Below are 24,576 nucleotides of genomic sequence, written 5' to 3' on the forward strand. Positions count from 1 at the left end.
CCAGGGCGGGCCGCGGCCTGTCACTGGTTCCTTGGGGTGCCGCTCGCCAGGGAGAAAAGTGTTCCTTAAGAACGGCCCGTGGAACAGCACGCATGCGCTCCGGGACTGGGAGCACTGGCCCGTGGAAAACGAAGCGCCATCAATGCGCGACACACAGGGTTTCAAGGGAAGGCGCGTTGTGTGGCATGAGCGGCTCCCGGGATGGGCTTCGCGGTTCCCTGTCGGCGCTGTGTCCAGCACTTTCTGCGCACGGGAGCAGGGGCGTGCGGGGAGCGGCCGCTCCTCTCCATCACACGGCTGGAACTGACAGTGTCCTGTGTCCGGTTCTGGCCTCCGCAGCACGAAAGAGACAAGGAGCTACTGTGGAAGACTACAAGGATGATCAGGGCTCCGGAGCATCTCTCTTACGCAGAGACTGCAGGAGCTGGGCCTGTTTGGTCTGGAGAGGAGTTCTCATCAATACATAGAAATATCTTAAAGGTGGTGCCAAGAGGATGGCGCCAGATAAATTTCAGTAGTGCCCGGTGGCACAGCATAGAGTAATGGCCGTAAACAAAAACACAGGAAGTTTCCCCTTAACATGAAGAGTTTCTTTACAGCGAGGGTGGCAGAGCACTGGAACAGACTGCCTGGGGAGCTTCTGAATGTCTCCCTCTCTGGAGACATTCAAAACACACGTGGACGTGCACCTGTGTCCCTGCTTTAGGTGTTTTGGCAGAGAGTTTGGCCTAGATTATCTCCAGAGGTCCACTCCGCACATAACAGTTCTGTGATTCTGTGTGAGATTATCTCTAAGCGTACAAGGGAGACGGGCGTGCTGTCCACGCTTGTGAAGCAGCTGGCTGCTCAAAGCCGCCGGGGAGCAGGGAACTACCGCGCCCACTGCCCGGGACCTTCGGGACAGGCGCAAGAACCCCAAAACATGCAGAACCCCCTGCCCTCTGCCCGTGGAGGGCCGACCCGGGACCGCCCCGCCCCTTGCGGGGGCCGCGGAGGAGAGCCAGCGGCGGCGGCGCGGTCACCGCCCGCAGCGCCGCCGGGCAGGGCCGGAGCGGCGGCTGGGCGGGCGCGATGGGTGCGGTGCTGTGGTGGGACCCGCTGCGGGCCGGCAGCTCGGAGGTGGACTGGTGCGAGGACAACTACACCATCGTGCCCGCCATCGCCGAGTTCTACAACACGGTGGGTAGCGGTGGCGGTGCCCGGCGGAGCGGGGGCTGCGGCTGGCTTGGCACCGGGGGGCTGGGGGTGTGTGAGCGTGCGGCGGTGGGCAGGGGAGGCTGCTGTTGCCTGCCAGCTCCACCTCCTGCGGGGTTTTCGTGGGACTGTAGCATGCCCTTATGTGACTGTCGACTTCTTTTCCTTCTCCCGTTGTTGGCATGCCTAAAATTAAGGATTTTTTACCTAGTTTTTAAGGTATAAAATGGGGAGGTTTACTAGTCATGCTGCTACCGGCAGGTAGTGTGCAGCAGGCCCTTGTCCTCGTCTTTGTCAAGACTTGTGGTGGCCAAGCACCGAATTTTTGATGCTAGTTTGCCCTGATCTATTATCATTTGTATAAACAGGTGTCAGCGCCTTAATGGGTGTGCACGGCAGTGATGGGTCAAGATTAAGAAATACCTTGATCTTCGGAGGCAAAACTGGGTTTGTCCCCAACGTGTTTTCCTCCAAGAAGGCAAAGCTTTCATGGAGAGTCTGAGTTTGCCTTTAGGTTGCAGGATGAAGTGAGGAGTGTATTTTTGGAAGAGGAGGAAATACCTGTTTAAGAAAGCAACTGAAGAATGGAAGGGGAGGGAAGAGGAATAATGTAGTTGTTGCTTCCTTCCAGTTAGTCATGGGTTACCCCCGAGTCCTCTCGCAGCTTTCCAATACCTTTCAGCTGCTGGAGAGACCTTAAATAAACAGCCACAGCAGAAAAGCCGGACTGCCCTGTACAATGCACCTTGGAAAGGGAGCAGTGCTCCTGACATTCTGTTGATGTAAAGAATCAGAGTGACAGATCCACAGAGTAAGATAATCCAGTGGGCTTTTGGGTTGTTTGCCCTTCCATGAAAACCATCTGTCCAGGGACAAACCTGCAAACGCTGTCTGTTTTCTGTTCTATAGGAGGTGATGTGTGCACAAATGAGTAGCTGGAGCTTCTGCTTTGTCATTTTTATGCTTTAAAGGGGGCAGGGTTTTTTTTCCCAAATTCCATCCTTGTCTGAACTGTCTTTCCCTTTCAAGCCAAGTTTCTTTGGCTGCCAACACATAGTGGAAGAAGAAGTAGGTGAGTTTCCCCTGCTGGAGTTTGTATCATGGGAGGTTTTGCATACACAGCAAGTAATTCCATGGTGTGCTGTACACATTGCTAACTTGGTTTTTTTCTTGTACTTAGCTGCCAAAGTCCTAAAGACAGTGGCTGGTCCTTGCCACTGACAAATTTTGAGGGTGTGTGAGGGAAACTGTCAGCTTTTTTTGTGTGTCTGATGTCACTGTGCAAGAACCAAAAACAAAGGGAGGAAAAGGTCAGGATAAACAAGTTATCAAAGACAGCAAATGTGGTTTTTAGCCAGCTGTGCAGGGGGATGGGTATCCTCCTACTGTATGTGCTGGCTCAGTCTGGGGTACACTGAATTTTCCTCATAGGTATGGGGTGATGTTCTGTGCTGGAAACAGTGTTGATAACTCAGGCATGTTTTCATTACTTCTGAGCAGGGCGAACTCCGTCCTTTTCTGCTCCTCACCTCACCCAGCTAGCAAGTGGGCTGGGGGTGCAGAAAGCTTCTGGAGAGAACACAGCTGGGACAGATGATTCCAGCTGACTCAGTGAATTTCCCAGGCCATATGGCATCATGATCAGTATATAGAGCTGGAGGAAGGAGAAGGAAGCAATTGAGGCCTTTAGGGTGGTAGCATTTGTCTTCCCACGTCACAATTCCATCCTGCTTTCCTGGGGATGGAAAATGGAGAACATCTATCTACCTGTCCATGAGGAGTGCTGAATGAATTCCTTATTTCACTTTGCTTGTGTGAACAGCTTGAATTGTTCTTATCTCAACCACCACAAGTTTTCTCACACACATATACCCTTCTGATTTTCTCCTCCATCCTGCTGTGAAGGGCGTGAGCAAGCAGCTGGGCTGTGCTTAGTTGCTGTGTGGGATTAAATCACAACACTGTACTGAGCTGATTAGCAGTGATATGAAGCTTGCCAAAATGCTAGAAGCTGCACTTGCGTCCAGATGAATAGCTGAGGCTTCAGACAGGTGGACAGACACAGAAGAAAGTTTGCCTCGAAGCCTGCTGTGTTGTGGCAGCTATGTAAAAAAGCAGTAAGCTGTACATTGAAAGGGAACAGAGAAAAAGAAGCAGTGTTGAGGGCAGTCATGTTTATGCTCTCTTTCGTTACACAAAGTCATCGTTAGGGCTTGATTTCTGTATTAGCAACTTTGGAAAACTAAAACAGTGAGTTGCAGTGGATTGATGGGGTTGTGCTACTGTATCCTCAAAAAAACCCACAGATGATCACAGGACAGTTGTGGAGTTTCAGCCCTACTCTAAAAAGTACCTTATGTGGCATTTATTTAAATATTTTTATTCTGATTTTCTAAATTTTATTCCTTCTAGGGAGAGTTTGTTCTGACTGATTCAAACTCCCTTGAAGTTCCAGGAAGCACTCTTTAGCAGACCTGAATCTGGCGTCTGGGTCATTAAGCTTTAGATTAAAACCTTGTTAATCCACATTTTAAACTGCCTTGGCTGAGGTCAGAGTTGCGGTTGAGGTCTCACGCAATATTCATGTAAGCACTAAACTGGAGCAGCTTATCTGAAATGTACTTTTTAAAAAAATATTTATTCTGGTGGGACTTAAACCAAAGCACTCAACAAGATTAAATCAGTAGGAGAAATCTGTTCAGAGGTTTTATATAAATTGATCAAACTAATTTTTTAAAACATACACAGGTTAGACTTAACATGATTTTTGTCTAGCTAAAGGGATTCAGGTCTTACACTTTTCCAGTAAAGAGGCCACAAAACTCTGTAGCTCAAATTGAAGGAATAGTAGTTTAAAAAGTATATTTTTTGTGAAAAAAAAAAAAATAAATATATATATTAAAAATAGATTATATATCTATATTGTGGACTGCAAGTGCAGATGGTAAATGCTGCAACCTTCCCCAGAAGCGTCTCCTTACACGAAGCCACTTGGGCAGGCACACAAGCAATCACCCTATCCACACAGTCATACACAATGCAGAGAAGCTGGCGAATGAGAGGCGGGAAGGGTCTTCTGTGTGGGGTTCTGGTGGAGTTTATTGGAGTTGCACCAAAGAGTTCCAGGGACAGAAATACAAAGAACAACAGAGGGTACAGGTTTAAGTACAGGGGAAGTGGGGATGGAGCAGAGCATCAGAACCAATGGTCTGAGGGTACAGGGGTAGTACATGGGTGGGGTAAGGGGTAACAACCAATAGAGGGTGCCAGGGTAGATAGGCGGGGTTATAGAAACCAATGAGGGTACAAGAAATGGAGAACATTCTGGGGAATGAACCTATTTGGAAAATCGGGGGCTGAACAGAAGTGACATAAGATTACATCATTTTAATAAAACAATGAAGCAGCAGCACTTAGGAGATACTGCTGTAAGGATCCATGGGAGAGAAGCCTTTCTCACTTTAAAATAAAAGCACATCTCTTTACTTATTCTTACCCCTCCAGGGTCAACATATGTAATCTTAGAGGCAGGCTCACTGGCTGCCCCAATATATATATGTATATTTTTTTTTTTCTGAAATGAATAAAGTAATGTGTTGTGATGCAGTGTAACCTGACTCCAGACCACAACAAATGCCTCCACATGATCACAATAATTTTCTCTGTGAAGAGGTATTTATAAAGTGAAAGATTTTTTGTTGTTGTTTTAAATACCTGAAAACAGTGTATTTTCTTTTCCTGTTGGCTGGGAAAGTCAGTACTTAGCAGTTCAATATGTTGCATTTAGTTGTACTTGAAATTTATATTTATGAAGGGAATTGCCAGGGTTTTATTCTTCTTCTTTTGTTCCCCAGTGGCATGGAAATAAAAGTTCTAAAAAGTTATGAGGTAGTCTTAAAAGTGTGAGAGAATGCTTTGTACTCTTTCTACAGCATCTTTTTTTACCACTGAAGAGTTACAGTGTATGTGAATTTCATGTTTAGGTACCAGGATATGGAGGATATGCACCCTCTGATGTTACTGAGAGCTAGTTTAGTTCAGTTTTTTCTGCTCAAAAAGACATGGTGCAGTAGGTTTTCTTGTGGTAGTGGGATGCTGAAGCTGCTCTCTAGGAGATATAATCAATAATGATGGATACATGAGCTTTGGTAGGACTGCAGGAGACATACTATATCAAGACAGTGGCCAGATATGAGCGAAGTTGTGTGATCATGATCTAAGCAAGCCCATTCTCTCTGTCCTACAGAGCTATGTCCTGAATTTCTATCATATAATTAATTAGTTGAAAATTAATAGTAAAGGTTCAGAATTGTATAAAGCCAAAAGAATGGACTGTTACTGAAAGGCCGCTTGCCTATTTTCCAGAACTGTAACATTTAATCATTGCCTTTTGCAGATGCTGAAGGAAATCTTCCGTACTAGTGATGTAAATTTTTGCACTCAACTCAATTAACTGTTAAAGTATTTGAATTGTACATTACCAAATCATGGAGGCCAGTTGTGTATTAATATAAAAAATGCACATGCAGCATACTTTCTGAAGCCGTATTTTCTGAAGCCATACTTTAATTGAAATTTTTAGTACTACAGTTATTTCAGCTTCTGATATGTTAGGAAATCCTCCTGATGGCCACTGCAAAGAGGACAAGTCAGGTTCCAAGGGGTTTCTTGCATTTGCAGGCAGGACCTTAGCATGAGTGGGAGTTCATTGCCAGAGAAGTACTACCATAGTACAGAACTGCTCCCTTGTTGGCTAGTCACTTGTATAAGTCTACATTGCTACACTTGTGGTAAGTAGACCTAGTGTGTCCTTTGCCATCTTGTTCCTAGGTGGAATAAGGACTTTCTAGCTGAATTCTGATAGGCTGTGATTGCCTGTTCTGATTTTCTTCATTGGTTGGTTTTAGCTGTGGAGATGGAAAAAGTTTACTTCCAAACCACTTGGTTTATAACCACTTATTTTCACCCCTGGACACTTCCTTTTGGCCTAACTGTGTCTAAAAGCCTAAAATGCATAGAGCATTCCCCAGCCCCCAGAGGACTTATTCATATTCCATCATCGTCACTATCACTGTATATACATCCTACCTGCTTTGGAGTGAGGGAAGTCTTCCTGTTCTGCATATGTACCAGCATATCTTGCACTGGGATCCCAGTCCATGACTGTATTCCCAACTTTGCTGACAGTCTCTGCAGCGTGGAGACCGGGTGGGGTTTTGTTAATGAAAGTTGCTCAGGGGAACCTGTTTTGTTGAATGCGTAGATTGCTTTACATGAGTTAAAACAAATTGTTCTGCCTCATGAAATCTGTTCTCAGACCATGTTAAGAGGTTGACAACAGCAGCTGAATGAAAAAATTCCTATGTTACTCTTGAATTATTTCTCCACTAAATTTTCATTATTGTCAGTTCAAGTTTGTAAGTCTCTGTGAAGAGGCGATCTTGTCCCAAAGGAAAGTTCTTGACCCAGAGTTGTTTTCTACATCAGCTTGAGAGGAGTACTGCTGGGGGTGATTTTCTCTTGTGCTTGGGCTAAGCAGGCAAACATGAAAAGCTGAGGCTGGAGACTCCTCCTGTCCTTTGACCCATTGTGAAGCAGCGATAGTCTCTTTTCATAACTGCTCAGTTACTGTGCCATGGCTGGCCCTCAGCACTGGCGGCTCCTGGGAAGAACCAGGTGATCACTGCTACCATGACAGTTCCTGCTAATTGATAGTAAAGTGTTTTCAGTATTTACAGAATCATGTTTTAGGCTGTTTATAAGCAAGAAAAAACTGAAACCATGCTTTCATTCAAATAATACATATTAAATTTTAAAAAACCACTAGCAGTGGTCTGAATTACAGCCTTTCCATCTTCCTATAACTAGTTTTCAATCATGTTCTGTATGGAGAACCAAGGGAAAAAATTGAAGTGTAAAAGGATATGAAGCTCCAAGCTCTCTTTACCCTTCACAAAAAGGGTTCTAACTCTTTTAGAGTTGTATTTCAGACCTTCCAGACAATTACTATTGCTCAATAAATTGACTTCCTCAAAGCTTGTCTGGCTCTGCCTGGTGCCAGTACTTCTAGTGCTTTTTTCCATGCTAGGCTTGATAGCCATTTAGGGGACAGGTCACTGGTCCGCAGTAGCTTGATCTTGTGCACCTTCTGAATTGCCACAGTCTTGAATGCAGATTCTCAATAAAACTCTTTTGGGGATTGACTTGAATTGTGACTAACCACATTTTACATTGACAGAAGTTTTTATGCTGTTACTAATTTAATGATGTTAAAAAAAGTTGATGCTTTTGCAAAAACAGTTCAGCATAGGCAGAAACAGGGGGTCATAATTTGTTGAACTGGGGCTTCACTGAATTACAAAACGTTACTATAGAAAGCCTGTGGATATTTAAGATTTGTTTATTTTCTGTGTTTGTGAGACTGTTTGGTTTTTTTTCCCTAGATAAGCAACGTCTTGTTTTTCGTCTTACCGCCCATATGTATGTGCTTGTTCCGTCAATATGCAATCTGCTTCAACAGTGGAATATATTTAATATGGATTCTTCTAGTCGTGGTTGGTAAGTCTGTATTTGCCAGCTCATATGTGAACTGAGAGAGGACATCAGTTTTTCCTGCTCGTGCTTGACTGTTTTTTAAATCCTGGCATCTAGAGAAGAATTTGCTTATATTTGCTTAAAGCTGAAGCAGCCATGGTTTCTGGAGGGAAAATGGCTTTTGCAAACTGAGGTTGGTGGGAAATTTCACCATAGTTCTGTTCCCTTCCAATCCTTCCTTGCACACTTTCTTTTTTGTGTGTGTGTTTTGGGTTTACTCTACAGCAGTGCTGACCCTCTGCCTAAATGAGAGCCGAAGTGCTAGTGCAACTCAAGACCAGAGCAGGGTGTTCATTTACTGAGAAGGCCCAAACATGTAGGTGTGAGATTCTGAAGTTTGTTCATTTCTGGAGGCACTTACAAGGGGATAATCAGAGCCCTCTGGGGTAGTGTGACACTTTCCACCTGTAAATCTATATCCTGGAGTAGTCATCAGATGCTGCTTTTTCTCTTTGTCTTACCCATTCTTGTGCTATTGAGAAAATTCCAAAGCAGCATTTGGTGTTTCTTTCTTAATTGGTTTTGCTTTATACTTTTCCCCCTGATGTTTCTTCATGCACATCTTTTATAGGAGCTAACATTTTTAGCTGCAACTTTTGTAATATACTTTTATAATGTACTTTTCTTCATGACTAACGAGGGTAGGATGACTTGGATTGCCTCTTAATAAAGTTGGTGGTTTTTATGACCTTTTCTAGACCAAAGAGTAGCTACCATTTCCTGTGAAGTCCTGAGAATGAGCAGAGTGTTTCAGTCTATTACAGTACTGCAACTGTTTATAATACTGTCTCTTGATTCATTCTTCCAGGGATTGGATCTGTTTATTTTCATGCCACCCTCAGTTTCTTGGGCCAGATGCTGGATGAGCTGGCTATTCTCTGGGTTCTGATGTGTGCTCTTGCTATGTGGTTCCCTAGGAGATACTTGCCCAGAGTTTTTCGAAATGACAGGTAATCACACAATGGTACATGTATGCTTTCTTGTTTTTTGAAACTTCTGGCGCTAACACCGAAAACTGCACATAATAGCGCCAAGTTATCAATGTTTCCACTATCACTGCTATTTTTTCTTATTCCATTCTCTTCCAGCTGCTTTCAGCCCAGTTTGTTCCAAATTCCTGAGTCAGCAGCTGCTGGTAGTGGGAAATGTGTCCTGTAACTTCAGGTGATTAGATGAGATTACTTGCCTCTGGAATTGTTTGATTCTAGGGAGACTTTCATGTTGAGTAGTTTTTACAACTTATGGCTAACGTAGGAGAAGCCATGTTTCACTCTTCCTTTTGTATAACCTGGAGTGTATATACAAGTGAACCTATGGGAGTCAGTTGAACGTTCAACTGAATTTTTAAGGCAGTGGTTGAAAAATTTCTAAATTTCTAAATTTCTAAAGAAACCTAACACTGCTGCCTTTTGTCCTCTTACAGTGTTACTTTCTGCAGGAGTTTTTTGAGTTCGTCTATTTGATTGTTGGAGGGTTTATTTGTTTTTTTCTAGACAGTATACCACATTAGAAGTTGCTAATGCATAGAGAGAAGTTTGGTGCCTAGACTCACCATACCTCAAAGTAGCTTACACTGGGTAGAATGTACTTCAGTTACTGTATATAGTCCATGTGCATGGCCCCTTTCTCTTCAACATCTTCATAAATTACTTGGACACAGGACTGGAGGGAATACTAAGTAAGTTTGATGACCGCACTGAATTGGGAGGAGCTGTTAAATCCCTTGGAGGGCAGAGAGGCCTCCATAAATGAAAGCAATCATAAATCAGGTGAAGTTCAACAAGGGAGAGCGCTGGATTCTGAGATGGGGCAACCCTAGTTGTAGGGACAGATTGGGAAACTAGGTGCTTGGAAAAGGACCTGGAGGTCCTGGTCAGTGGCAGGCTGAACATGGGACAGCAGTGCCCTGGCAGCCAGGAGGGCCAACCCTGTCCTGGGGTGCATCAGGGACAGCATCGCCAGCTGGGCAAGGGAGGGGTTTGTCCTGCTCTGCTCTGAGCTGGGGCAGCCTCACCTCGAGTGCTGGGAGCAGTTTGGGCACTGCAATATAAGAAAGACATGAAACTTGTTAGAGAGCATCCAAAGGTGGGTAACAAACATGGTGATGGGTCTGGAGGGGAAGCTATGTGTGAAGTGGCTGTGGTCACTTGGTTTGTTAAATTTGGTGAAGAGGAGGTTGAAGGGAGACTTCACTGCTCTGCTGTGCGTTGAAATGCCCTAAAATGAGGGGAAGAAAAGGGGAAGGAACCAGTCTCTTCTCTGTGCTGACCAGTGACAGGACCTGAGGGAATGGCTTGAAGCTGAATCAGGAGAGGTTTATGTTCGATGTTACAGAAAAATTCTTCACTCAGAGGGTTGTTGGGCACCAGAACAGCTCTCCAGGGAAGAGGTCACAGCACCAGCCTGACAGAATTCAAGAAGCATTCAGACAGTGTTCTCAGGTTGTAGTGGTTTCACATTCACTAAATTCTGGTCTTAGTACTCACTCTTTTTCTGTGGGAGAGAGACTAGGAGAAAAACAAAGCAGGCTCAACCTTAAAAATTAAAAAATAGTTTTATTAACACACTCTAAAAGAATGGAAAAAAGAAAGTTGGGAAAAAAACTAAAACAAAACAGAATGAAACTCCAAAAACACCCTTCCCTCCCCTTACAAACTGTTAACTTTCCTATGAAACAACGTAAAGAGACAAAACTTGTACTTTTTAGTCAGTTTCACCATCTGACAATAGTCTTTCATCAGTTCTTTAGGAAAAGAGTCTCTCTTAGAGTCATGGATCCCACTGACAACTTAGGACAGTTCTCTTGTGGGTTTTAAACTGTCACAAAAACAACCGCCCAGAGAAACCTGCCTTTGTGACCCTCCCAGGAGCAGGTTCCCAAGCTGCTTATGGGTCATGGGTCTTAGACTTTTGCATACTGGGGTGTCACCTTTTAAAGATGAATAACTCCAAAGCAAAGGATTCTTCATCTCAAAGTACAGAGATATCTTCTCACTTCTTCACTGGTGCAGAGGGCTTCTCATCTCTACCTCTGTTCAAGCATCTTGTAGGATTAATATTACTTAGTCCATCACAAACACCTTTGCTCAAATGCACACACAAATCTAAACAATCATCTCCCCAAATGCTTATCTTTCCCATGATTTAAAGGAATAATCTAAATACAGAGTTCATTTCCATGGCTCAAGGAAGAATGGAACAACCAACTCTCCAACCTCTGTCCCGATAGTCTTTTACTCTACTGACTTCATGCTGTTTCTTCTTTATGTTCACTCAGTCTCTTTCTTTTCTCTCTCAGAGAAGGGCCAAGCTCTGGAAGCTTCATGTTGCTAGGAAAGGGTTAAATCTGCCCAGAGTCTTTGTCTCCTGCGGTAGATATTAGATGTTCAAGGCCGCGCTGGTGAGGGAGGAAGAACTCACACAGAAACACCAGCGATCAGAGCACCTGGGCAGTCTGGAATTACAAAAAAAGCAGGCAGGATCATAAATGCCTTTTTGGCCCACCTCTCAGTGTAAATCAGGGTGGCCTCAGCCTAAATGGTGTCCATAGCTCTTATTAGGGGCCCAGCAGAGATCTCTCCCTGCTCCAGGGAAGTTTAGAGAAAGTAGTTGCTGTAAAGCAGCAACCTCTCCTTCCCCCCACTCCAGGAGCCGATGGAATCCGGCCAGGCCTCAGGCCAGCTCACCCCCAAAAGGGGGGAGCAGTGTAGGCCCAACTCGATGTTACCTGTCTCTCTCTGGCTAAATGAAAAAGGTAAAGGCCCACCTACAGGAAATCAACAGGTTTTATATGGTACTTCCCAAAGTCGTAGCCAACAATTTTCAGTGGTCAAAACAGATGCTAATATTCCAACTAACTCTCTGTTAGGTCCCTGTCCTTTCTAAAGCAATTCCCAGGTCCTGACCTGAAAAATGATTCTACATTCCTCTATAACTAAAAAACCGAACTGTACTAACCCATGACACAGGTGCATGGTGTGACTTTTGTGGATAGTGCTATGCAGGAATTGGAGATGTTGATGCTGCTGGGTGCCTTCCAACTCAGCATGTTTTATGATTCTATGTGGTTTAATGGCTTTGTTGCATTGGTGTAAATTTAGTATTTCTGCATTTAATAACAATATAAATAACAATATACTGTTATTATAGAACATCATCAACAAGCTTTACTGGTATCTTCTGGTTTATTGTGTGACTCTTAGATGTCCAGTTCAAGAGAAGAATTCAGAGTCCCAAATTAATGTGAAATGTATGTAAACTCTGTAAATGAGCCCCCAGAAGGCTATGTTATATTTTATCAGCTAGTGTCTTCTGATATTGCAGGGTAGGTTCATAGTATGGTCCCAGATGTTAAACTATTGGGTTGTAAAGGAACACTTTTGGGGTGAAATACTGTTTCTGTTCAACTTTGTGTTTAAACTATAAATACTGAAATGAAAGATCTTATTGTGTCCTTCCACTTCTCAAAGAATGTGTCAAGACAAATACTTTTTAGAGTAGGTTTTGATTTCTTTTTGAAGTATGCAGACACTTTGGGTAGCAAACCTCTGCTGGTTTGAAGGCAAACCAGCAGAAGAAATTAACTCCGCACAAATACCTGGAGAGGGATTCCAAGTCAGAATTACAATTTAAAGGAAAAGTTTGCAATAAAGGCAATAGTAGAGGAACACTGGTTTAAACTGACAGAGTCTGAATATGACCAGACACCCCGTTGGTAGAGTGATGGCAGCAGTACCACTGGAGTGATGGATGTGGTCTTGTCAAAGCAGTGATCCTGTAGAAAGGTCAGGTCCTTCTCTGGAGGTCCAGTGGTGGTTATTGGGAGCTCCTGTCCTCTGGAAATCAAGTGGTGTTATCATGATGTTCCAATCCCCAGATTATATACAGGTAAGAATGTTAAATACCTCGCCCCAGGGTGGGGCATCTCACAATGGGATTATGTCATTCTGTGATTCATTCTGGGGTGTCCTTGATGTCCCATGAGCAGAGATGGCCCTGCTTCAGGCTGAGTGCACGTTGGGCAGCTGTTGCAAATGACTGACCATTAACAGCCAGAAGGTGCCATAGGTGGTGATAGAATGCAATTGTAATCTGAGATAAAACCCTAACCTAGAATAGGTTTGGTTAATACTTCTAAGTTTTTTGCTTTGCCTGACTATCTAGTATTACGTCTATTGTGTGCTCACAGCTGTACTCTTCACTTTTTTCATCCTCATGATGCTGAAAATGTTATGATCTGTCATAACCAATTTATGATGTATTTATTCATTAAGACATTCATGTAAGATCAGAACTTCCTACTTAAGTTATTTGTTGCTTTCCAGCAGAAAGAAAAACTTTAAAGCAAAAGGCAAATGGATTGAGCCTAGGTGAGGGTAATGACACTTGTGGCCTTGGAATAGTACTGTACAAATATATTGAGACCCTCCTTCAAACACAGAAGCCATCCTTGGACAACAATTGTTTTAAAAAGCTATGGGCCAGTAGTTAAAAGGCAGCATGGTGATCCTCCTCCTGCCATAGCCCAGCCATAGACTGGATGTGGATTGTTTGAAGTGCAAACCTGAAGTTTAAACAACAATTAACATATATTTAATTTAAAAGTAGTCAGGCTGTCTACATAGGGCACAATAGTGATTTTATATTTGCTAAGAGTATGCCAAATCTTAGCCTTCTAAAAAAGTCTGGGAATTTCTCACCTACTGTTGACTTTGATTAAGGAAATATTTTAACTTAGCATGTAAGGTTCAGTATCTTTGGAGGCTCTAAAGAGATAAAGGAAAGTAAAGCAGACTTAAGTAACATAGCTGTAGAAGTTGGGACATTAATAAGAAGAAAATATCCTAAAAATTCATGTTAAAAGCTTGAAGAATGATGAGACAAAACATTTTTGAGGAAGTACAGTGCTGTGTGCAGAGGTAGATGTCAATTTTGCTACATTTTAAAAATAATGTTGAAATTTATGGGTTTAGTAATTAAAAGGTTTTGATTAAAAGCAGTTTTTCTGCTCATATAAACTCTATTCAGGACCCGATTTAAAGCTGCTGTGGGTGTTTTGTCTGGAGTTACTACCTGCCTGGCCTTCATAAAGCCTGCCATTAACAACATCTCGCTAATGACGCTGGGAGTTCCCTGCACAGCTTTGCTCATTGCTGAATTGAAGAGGTAAGTACAATTTTCCTGAATGCAGGCAGCATTGCCTTCTCGGATCCTTAGGACACCATGAGATGATACAATAGATCGGGCTTCAGTGCTTGTGACAGCAGATCAGAAATGCTTCTACCACATGCAAGAGCAAATCTAGTTAGTATAAATTTGCTTGGCAGTTCAAACATTTTTTGACAAGGATTTCTTTTCCCTAGGACTTTATAGTAGGTCAGCTATTTTCTGGGTTCTTGGCAACATACCTCTTGCTACAACCTGATTTAACTCAAATTTGTTTATTTATTGCAAAATTAGGGCCCGGGTTTCACTTTATGGAAAACATTTTTTCTGTGTAATGTGCATAAGGGTGAGGTGATAGTATGGTTGCAGTCTGGATGCTAGTGGGAATGCGGAGCAAGGCCCGAGCTCACGTGGACGATATTCCAACTCCCAAAGTTGTACTATGAGTTTTGCATGACTTTGATATGAAAGTTGTCTGAATTGATTTCATTTGATCTGATATGAAAAATATGATGGAGTCAGAGTGACACTGGTAAGGTTAATCAATACATTTTGGAGGATAGGTGTCAGTCAAGGCCATAGAAATCATAAAACCATAATGCAAATAGAGAAGAACCTGAGACTGATTTCCCCATTTTACAGAGTTCTTCTGTTACAGTGATGCCAGCAGCAGTCCATACACTTTTTTCATCTCTTCACCCACTGCAAAAAGGATCAGAGGAGTACTAGCATTTGAACTTGTCCTTTTTCACCTCTTCTCCAGTGTCTGAGAAAGATTTTACAACTTACGCTTGCTCTTATATGTTGCATATGTCCATCAAAACAAGTTAGAACAAAATGTCTTAATTCTGATTGCATCTGTTAGAATAGAAATTTTTCTGTTTGCTACATTACCCTGATCTGCCACTGCTATACAATCGAAGCCTATCCAAACAATGTTTTGTAAAGGTGTTAATGCGTCTTCTCATTAGACAGCCTTCTATGTATTTTTGTGGTCAAAGACACTTGGAAACAGCACACAGATTAGTTGCGGACAAGGTCAGTAGTGGAACAATATTGGTGGTGTTTCATTTTGATGACAGCGTGAAGGAACTACTGACTGTTTAGTAACATTTGCTACTAAAATGTCTAGAGTTTTCTGATTTTTTTTTTTTTTTTTTAGAGAGAGAGAATTAAGGTCACAGTTAGATCTTATTTTTCAACTGGTGAATAAAAAGGGACCAGAAGTGACATAGGGACCTCTCTGGTTGTGCGTTGGGTGGTTTAATACTGCTGATATTTGTGGATTAAGTCCTAAGTGGAAAAGACAAATAAGAAGATTTTGTTTTAAGCTGTGCTGATCCTTTTGAAATATAAAGGGTTACATTCTTGTAAACTGAGAGGTAAGGAGTCATCTCATCCCCTTTTGCGGGGGGAAGATTAATCCAAGCATTATTTAAAAGGTTTACTATTTTTCCATTCTATGCAACCATAGCCAGGAGAGGACTTCATATCCAAATCTGGCAGCCTGCAGTGGAAACTTTTCTGTGAAATAGGTATTTGGGGAAGAAGGGAAAAGTTGCTTCTGTTCCCTGCTGAAGTTTTTGATATTTTAGACCAAAACTCCTTGTTGTTGTTTCTATTCTAGGCTGTGTCAATTTTGTACAGAATTCTGGGGAATCAGAACTACTGTGTTTTTAAACAAAAGTTTTCTGCTTTGTGTTTGTCTTTGATGAGGAGAAAATGTTGTCACAAAAGAGTATTACATCCTTAGATGTGGATCTGGTAAGGTCAAGTGTATGGCTGGGAAGTATTGCAGGTGATCAAAAGAACAGAAGGTAGTCAAATGTCCTTGAAAGACAAAGAAATTGTTAAACTTTATTCTCATTTCTGTCACACCAAATCCCTTCCTGTGTTTCTTAAAAAAACCAAAACAAACCAAACCAGCAACGCCCCCCCCCCTCAGCTCTACTAGAAGATAATATCAGTGGGAAGATGGATGTGTATACTTTGATTTGCCTAGTAGTCCAAGCCATTGAGATTATAATGTCATCAAATTAGTAGGTATTTAGGGAGTTACCATCAGGCATAAAACTTCCTCCATGTGCAGATAGATGCTAGAATATTGTTGCTTAGCTGACTTCTGAGCCTTGGGCAGTGAAAGTTTACCCTAGTTTCTGGTCTGACCATTATTATTAGATTCTTTTACTAGAAATCTGATTGTGGGGGGAGTCTTGCTTCACTATTGCAGGTTCCTTTATTCCCTTGACTAAAAGGTTAAGCTAATTAAAAGTTCAAAATATTTCTTAGGATAGAAAGGGAGATACCTGTGTAAAATTCAATCAGTCAGCATTGCACTGGATTAAAGAAAAGCTGGAATGCTTTTTCGAGGGTTTCAAGACTTTAGAAGAGAATGCTGCTGGAAGTGTGTATTTAAAGTGTTCCTTAAATAGCAAATGACTGGAGGTCTCAGCTGTTTGCAGAAATGCTAATACTTGAATAATTGGTTTTTGTTAAACAGAAAACATTGTACATTGTATAGATGAAAGGGGAATATAGAAGTGCATGATTTGTGGGATCCAGTTTCTTTCAGAATAGAGTAGGATAGGATCGGGGTGGCTCTTAGACCCTCAGCTAACAAGTTCTGGTTTAGTTCTTATCAGTGTCCATGTCTGTTGAGAAATAAAGGAAAGCCTCATATTCTCAATACACACATCCTTTCCTTTGTCAGAACACACAAGTACTCATCTCAGTAGTCTAGTTTGAGCCGTCAAATAAACAAAATAGATTCATATGCGTATCTGCTTAGATACATGGTTTAGTGCTGTTAAGGAGTAGTAGTACCTCTCACTGAGGAATATAAATGCCTTAGCATTAACAGAAGTCTTTATACAGTAACAAATATGAGCAAATCTGAGCATTTGCTGCATGGCTGGTTGTTAATGAACAGCATATGTAACTAATCAGTAGTTAAACCTGGCCCTAGGTATAGGAATAATTTGACATTTGCCCACCATTGGTACACTAGTATTTAAGATGATACCCAAAACACAGCAACTGGTAAAAAGATTTGTTTTGTTACCTCACCTCTGCCTTGCATCAGAGCCAGACTCGCTGTAAGTGAAGTTCATCTTTTAAGTACATTTATGGTGGAGTCATTTTAATGATATGTATCTGGCATTGTTTTATAACTATTTATTTATGTTTTTCTCCTTAGGTGTGAAAACTTGCGTGTGTACAAACTGGGTCTCTTTTCAGGTCTTTGGTGGACATTAGCACTTTTCTGCTGGATCAGTGACAAAGTGTTTTGTGAGATCTGGTCCTCATTTAACTTTCCCTATTTGCACTGTGTATGGTAAGTGTTGTGTATAAAGTCAAGAGTTTGATTCAAATGTAATCCATCCTCACCACACTACCCTTCTCTGCTGCTTGGTGGCTCTTTCTGGTTAGTTCTAGACAGAGTTAATGGTAATATTTTATAAGCTTATAACAAGTCTTGTGCCATTCAGGGTGGCAGATTTAGAAGTCTCTTTGGTCTGATTGTATTCTTAAGCCACTAGGTTCATTAACTGTAACTGAATTCCTTGCCATACTGGTTACTGAAGACCATAGCTGTGACTATGAAAACTTAAACTGCCATTGATAATGATGATAATCCTTGTGATGGATGAGGATTAGTGGTTAATTAATGATGGTTAAGTGGAGGAGAAGTGAAGGGCTTTTATGACTTTTCTCTTTTACCACCGAGCAAATCATGGTTGCTTACCTGAGGTGCCATATCTCAGGCTTTTGTGCACAAATCTCCCAGATGTGGAGAAGCCAAAAAGCTGGAGTCCGTTTAGACCAGGGATAAACTACAGTTTTGCAATTTTCCTTGTCCCTTATATTCTTTGCCTCCATACAAAGGACAGACAGCAGTCCTATGGGGAGCTTGTGAGAAGATAGTGAAAGACAGACTGATTTTAAACTATGGTGATGCAGTTGATTCTTTACTGAATTTGTGTTACTGATGATTTTTTTCTTTCCTTTTTTGTTTCTTTCTTGGTGTGTGGGTGGCTATTCTCAGGCACATTTTAATTTGCCTTGCGGCGTATCTGGGATGTGTCTGCTTTGCTTACTTTGATGCTGCCTCTGAGATCCCTGAGCAGGGCCCTGTCATAAAGTTCTGGCCCAGTGAAAGGTGGGCATTCATTGGAGTTCCCTACGTCACCCTCCTCTGCGCACACAAAAAAACATCTGTGAAGATTACATGAAGTTGGAAGCCATGGAATGGGGATGGATTTTCAAGTTATATTCCAGCACCAACAATATTTATATAATGATAAATGATTAGTATTGTGTTTTCTCTTCTTCCTAAGATAGGCAGCACTTCAAGTGTCATAGGAAGAGGAGGGAAGTGTGTTCATTCCTCTATGAAGAAAAGGAAGCAGAAGCATGGGGGCACTTGAACACTAAAGTAACAAAATAGCTTCTTTGGTTTTTGCATTGTTTTTTATGCAGCATTTCTCTTGATAAAAGCTCTTTTCAAATACCAGGATCAAGGAATGATCTTTTTGTAGTAGGGATCTACTGGTGGTTGATTCACTTCTTTTGCAACTTTCTTTGTGAAAGAAGGCAGTCCGAGATGCCTACATGCCATCTGTGTCCTTCTTAGCTCTGATTTTGCTGTGCTTATGCACGGCCACAAGAGTGTGCTCGAAGCCTATGCTATTCCCAGCCTGGTGTGGCACCCAGGCTGTGCATTGCTTTGGATCACAGAATACATGGTTGCTTTCCTAGGTACAACAGGAATTGAGTGTTTGCAGCTGGATTACTCTGTAAGTGCACTTAGGCAGTGTAAATGCAGAGGGAGCTGACAGAGGTCCCTAAAACTAGGTAGGAGTTCAAGAATTTTATTTTATTTCCACTGTCCTGTGCATACTTGTATGCTGAACATTTCCTTCTTGCAGAAATGTCACAGAAATCCCTCTCTACCTCTTGAGACATGTTTGGTCTTGAATTTGGCATTGAAGTGCTCACAGAAGTGAGAACATTGCCTTCAGTAAGATCTCAGGTCAGCAATTGATCGACAGTGTGATTAAACTATAAAAACTCATAGGTGCCTAGCTGCATGTCTAATCTGAGAGCTGACTTCTCACTAACGCATTACAAAGTGATACAAACAATAGTCCAGTGCTCCACTCTTTATACTTAGGAAAAAAGCAGATAACTGCTTAAAAACCAAGCTGAAGACTTAGATTTCAGTGAGCAAAGAGATGTGATATTGAGTCGTGCACTCTTGCAACAGATTTCAATTTTCAGGTTTTTTTTCTCCATTTTGTAAAGATAAAGGATGTCTAGATCCATTTAGTTTTAAGATTATTGGCTTTGAGGTTCAGGAATGGTGTTGAGGTTCAGGAATGGCTAAAGTTCTTGCAAGCATTTAATATAAGGTCTGTTTAAAAAACTGGTCCAAAGTGCAGGCATGTTTTTCAAGTATGAACAATTGTAGCTGCTAATAGCTGCAGTTTTGGAGGAAAAAGTTCTCACATTCCTCAGAACTCTAAGCAGGATAAGGCTTTGAATGTACACTTTTATTAATAAGTGTTATGTCCTTTTTTAGTATTAGACCATGAAATATGTTTTTCTCTTTTGCTCACATATTATGTTGTACTTGTTTTTTATCCATTCAAAAATGTACTCTGTAAAGTACCATCTCTATGAAAGTGGTTTTTAGCAAGAACTTTGGGTTGAATTAATTTTCAAGCATTTAAAAACCTTTATTACTTGTATATTAAAATTTATGCTTAGAAAGCAAGAAGTAAGGTGTATGCTGATACTCTTGAAGCAGATTGTTAGTGGGAGATATGACTTTTTCATGAGACCTTCAAAACAGGTGAGTAGACTACTGTCAGATGACTGCCAAATCATAAAAGCATTATAAAACATTTCCAATGGAACACTACATATTTTACACTTGTTAGTAGGTTTGAAACATCTTTTTTTTTGGACACAAAGTGATACAATTTTTTGTATGAGACCTGTTTGTAAAAATTTATGTAGTGATGTTTGTTACTCTTTGAAACAAAGTGCTTTTTCCTTTTCCTTCCTCTCCCCCTGCTTATGAAATTCTCATCTTCAAACGCTTCTCAGGTATTAAAAGTTCTGTTATTAGATCCTTTTACAGAGAGGATTGCTGGCTGGAACCCAGCTAAGTTTTTTGATGCCTAACATAGCCCTACTTTGAGTAAGACTTTTTAATAGTGTTTGCTAAATTATTATGTTATGGTAAGTAAGTTATTTTCAGTATTGCTTGGGAACCTAATAACTGCAGACATAATGTACTGTTTAAAATGACTGGAGCCTTTCTACTTAATACTTTGCTTGAAAGCAACCTGTGACTCAAATGGCTCTAGTAAATCTGCTGTCAGTTGCCATCTTCTACTCTGCGGAGTCTGACTGCGCATGAAGTAGTAACTTTGTAATTTTAAAAATCTCAGTAGGTCATTCAGCTATTGAAGAAGTAAATTAATGCAGATAACAGGCCAAGAATAGTCTCCTGTATTTTTATTATCCAATCTCTAGCCTTGTTACCCTTAGTGAGAGATTTTGTGAACAAAGATCACTATGTGTTCAAAGCTTCTCTGGGGAACTGGTTGGAGTATTCCTCTGTAGCAGCAGCTCATCACTTTTAGATTTAGCTATTGCACTTTACATTAAATTAGTATTAACTTACATAACTGAAAATAGATACACTTATTTAAAAAATAAAAAAACCATGCATTTTTTACAAGATTCACAGTTTTACAGATTGCACCTACACAATAATATTAGTACCCAAAGAAGTATATGAATGGCAGAAGGGTTTGTGCTCTGAATCATACAGATTGATAAGAGTATGCACAAGGACCTATATTACACTGCAGTATAAAGTTATTTATATGCACCTGCAGGTTTTAAAGCCCCAGAATGCTTGCTTTCCCTGCCAGCAGGAAGCGAGTTAGTTCCTAGTGTTTAGGTTCAGTTAGTATTTTAGTCTGTTTAGTGGCATGGTAAACATTGGCATGTAAATACTGACATGCGATATTCATAATTTCTTTAATGTTAAACTTCAGGGGTTTTAAGAAAGGATGGTTAGTTTTCAGTGGTAGCAGACACCCAATTCACAGTCACTAGCAACTCAAGATGTACTGTGTAAGGAGTTGTGTAGGATTGGGGGTTTCTTCCTTCTCTATTTAAGTGTATACTAAATGTTTGTGGAAAACATGTAATACTTTGCAGCATTAAACTGTATTTAGAATAAATACTGTTTGATTTTGCATACATCATGTTTGTGGAGAAGAATGCAGCTGCGAGTATAATGTCTTGAACTATAAGGATATTTTTTTCCTTACACAGTTATCAGCAATTCTGATTCTTAGGAGGAGGGAGACTGCATTAGAGAGAATACAATTAATTAATGAGATAGTGAGTACTTTGCATTTCAAACTGTTTTTACAACTATAACAAATATTTGAAAAGTGCAAGCCTGTGAATCAACAAAGACAAGTAGCAAGAATGGTTAAAAATGAGTGGCCTGTATTTCCACAAATAGACAAAACTGCGTCAGAGTGAGTACATCTGAGAGAACAAAGTGGGGATCTTCAGTGTATGTTATCTAAGACTGTGCTTCCAATGTAAGAGAGTGAGATTGTGGCTATATAGTAGCCTTGCACCTGCCCTTCGCCTCCTGCTTCCCTTTTACCATGATTCCTCTCACTTTATGTAAAAGACCATTTTTGAGACATTCATGGATCTTCATAAGCAATTATAATCAAGCTGGAAATAGCTGTTGTGTGAAAGCATAGCTATAATTCAAGTATGTTACTCACTCAGAATTAATGTCTGTAGCTGCTAAAAATTAAAAAACAGCTGGTGGGTTGGCTCATTTATTGTTGTGTCACTCAGTCTGCTCTTCTCTGGAATTTATGGACATGGTTTCCCATGGCAACAAGAAGAGCATCATCATACCACTGCATTTCCCTGATGCTCCATGCTTATTTTGTCTAAATCTGACAAGAGTCAAGAGCCTTGGAGGTAATTTTCTACAAACTGTGCAAAAGATGGTCAGGTAGAAAAGCCAGGCCTCTGAGACAAGCTGTTGTTAAAATAATAGGGAACTTAACCAGGAAGGAAATCAAAGCAGTGCTCAGATTCTGCATTCACTTTCCCTGTGGCTTGTACCAGCTACAGCATCCGGAGATCCTTACACATGGAAGGAATTTCACATGCTTCTGTTCCAGAAATAGAGGAATTACTTTCTTGTGTAGCAAAGATCAACAATGTTTTCTCCAAACTCACAAGGCAGAAATTCCCCCGAGATGTTGGTTGGCAATGTCTTGTATTGCTGTACTCCAGGGTGTTGGTTGAACACAGTGGATGCTGAGAAAGACTGCAGTTTGAAGGAGGTGACTTGCATGCCTCAAACTCAAGAACCATATGTCTTGGATTGTGTAACCTAAAAAAATTTGTATTCTATTTCATCTGCTGAAAGCTGTTTTTTGGGAGATGTTTTTTCCTTCTCTTGTAACTCCAGTGGGGAGAGGGGCGGATGCCTTCTGATAATGGCCCAGCCATTAAAACCAGGTGGGACAGTGTTTCTTATCTCTTTCACCACCCCTCCGTCCTCCAGGGGGACATCTTCTGATAATGGGCCATTAGGGCCCACCAATGACATGGCACATTCCATCACCCCATTGTGAGATGCTCCACACAGTGGGGGAGGAGTCACTGTTCCTAGCTAGATAAAAACTGGGACTGAAGGACACAAGGTATCTGGGTTTTCCACTGGAATCCTGGAGGAAGACCAGACCCATCTTGTCACCACTGGACTTTCTACAGGTCCATCTCTACTCCACAGAACCACATCTGTTACTCCAGGAGGACTTATTTGGACTGCTTCCAATACCCTGACGAAGAGGGTGCCAGGTCATATCCCTGACTGTCAGGGTTTTTTCTGGGATTTTTGTTTGCTTCCTTGCCTTTTTTTTTTTTTTTTTTTTTTTTTTTTTTTTTTTTTTTTTTTTTTGTGTGTGTGTGGGGGGGGGGGGGGGGGGGGGGGTTTGTTGTTTTTGTTTGTTTGTTTGTTTTGTACTACTACATTTTTATTTTCCTTTTTTAATACTCCTAGTAAAGAATTGTTAGTCTTATTCCAATATCTTTGCCTGAAAGCCCCTAATTGCAAAATTATAATAAATTGGAGGGAAGGGGGGTTTACATTCTGCATACTAAGGCAGGCTCTAGCTTTCCCTGGCAGACAACTGTCTTTCAAAACGAAGACACCATAAGAACCTGTTCGTAAATTTCTCTCATGTAGTGAGGAGGTTAGTAGGTGTTGGTTAAAACCAAGTTGTGTATACCTAATTTAGTTTTCTTCTGCAACATGGTATTTGCTGTCCCTGTGGCTGTAGAAGAAACTCTGCTATTAGATTTTGACACATAAACAATCTAGCTTGGTTTGACAGGGCATTGTTATAAAAGTGCTAGAAAATCTGTGTTTGATAGAAGTTCTGCCTGTGGATTTGTGTAAAATTGTTTGGATAGTTGTTCCTGAGCTGTCCTAGGTGATCCATTATAAAATCAGAAAAAGGTGGACCTTAGCAGAAAGTCCTTCCTGGGTTGCCTTCTGTTGAATTGCCCAGCAGTGCCCACATAAAAGTTGTTCCTGAGCTGTTCTAGGTGATCCATTTTAAAATCAGAAAAAAGTAGACCTTAGCAGAAAGTCCTTCCTGGGTTGCCTTCTGTTGAATTGCCCAGCAGTGCCCACATAAAAGTTGCTGATAAAAGTTTGGGAAGATTTGTGGTACCTTGAGAAAGAAGTCTAAAATCTGAAGGTAGTTGGCTGAATTGTAAAAAAAAAAGCCAAGAACAAAATTGAGTAAGAATGTGTTAAACCTATATAGTTACTTTTGATGATGCTGGATGCAGAATAACTAGAAAAGGAGAAATTCTTAGTACAAGAACTGAAGGATGAGTGTGCATTAGGAGCCAAATACGATACAATAAGACATCACCTCATTAAAAAGAAAAAACCCAAAATCATACTGAAAAATCCTGTAAAACAGAAAGAAATCCTTTCCTTCAGAGAGTACCAATGAGGATTACCAGCAGCTGGAAAAAACAAATGGTGTGTATGGAGAAAGAGACTTACCTTAAAAAACAGTTTGAGATAAATATGAACATGATGCAAGTATGTAGAAGGAAGTGTGCAAAGATACATGGCATTAGGAAAGGGTAGGTGCAGGAAACATAGGAGTAGACTGTGGAGGGTCAGTATCTATCTCTTCATGAAAGGTATTTAGGGAGCAATTGGAGAAGCTGTAGGCATTGGTATAGGACATGGACACTGCTGATCCTGCCTTGGGAGGTATATGGAGTAGTTGGTAACAGTCTGGAGTCTCAGACACTGTTATTATTTTTTTTTTTTTCCTCTTGTTGCTGTGCACATGGGCTGGACAGAATGAATTGTGGGCAGAGGTAAAGACGAGTGCTTGGCCTGGTTGTAGAGCATAACTGTAGGCATTACTGGAAAGTAATTGTCATTGAAATTTGTTTAGATTCTTAGGTTAGAAAGAATCCAGGAACACAAAGGTAAGCCATGATCATGCTTATGGGAAATCCGCTGTG

The 24,576-nt window shown here is 41.2% G+C and overlaps 1 protein-coding gene across 1 annotated transcript; it reads left to right on the top strand.

Annotated features, from left to right (window-relative positions):
- Positions 1-1,044: 1,044 nt before the first annotated feature.
- Positions 1,045-22,925, top strand: ACER2 (alkaline ceramidase 2). Its single transcript, XM_040090895.2, has 6 exons — positions 1,045-1,179; positions 7,638-7,752; positions 8,597-8,738; positions 13,816-13,953; positions 17,150-17,287; positions 17,999-22,925. The coding sequence occupies exons 1-6, from the start codon at positions 1,072-1,074 to the stop codon at positions 18,183-18,185; spliced, it is 828 nt and encodes a 275-aa protein (XP_039946829.1). The 5' UTR covers positions 1,045-1,071; the 3' UTR covers positions 18,186-22,925.
- The last annotated feature ends 1,651 nt before the right edge of the window (positions 22,926-24,576 follow it).

Source organism: Hirundo rustica, chromosome Z (genome assembly GCF_015227805.2).
Source record: "Hirundo rustica isolate bHirRus1 chromosome Z, bHirRus1.pri.v3, whole genome shotgun sequence".
In the NCBI taxonomy this organism is placed as follows: Eukaryota; Metazoa; Chordata; class Aves; order Passeriformes; family Hirundinidae; genus Hirundo; species Hirundo rustica.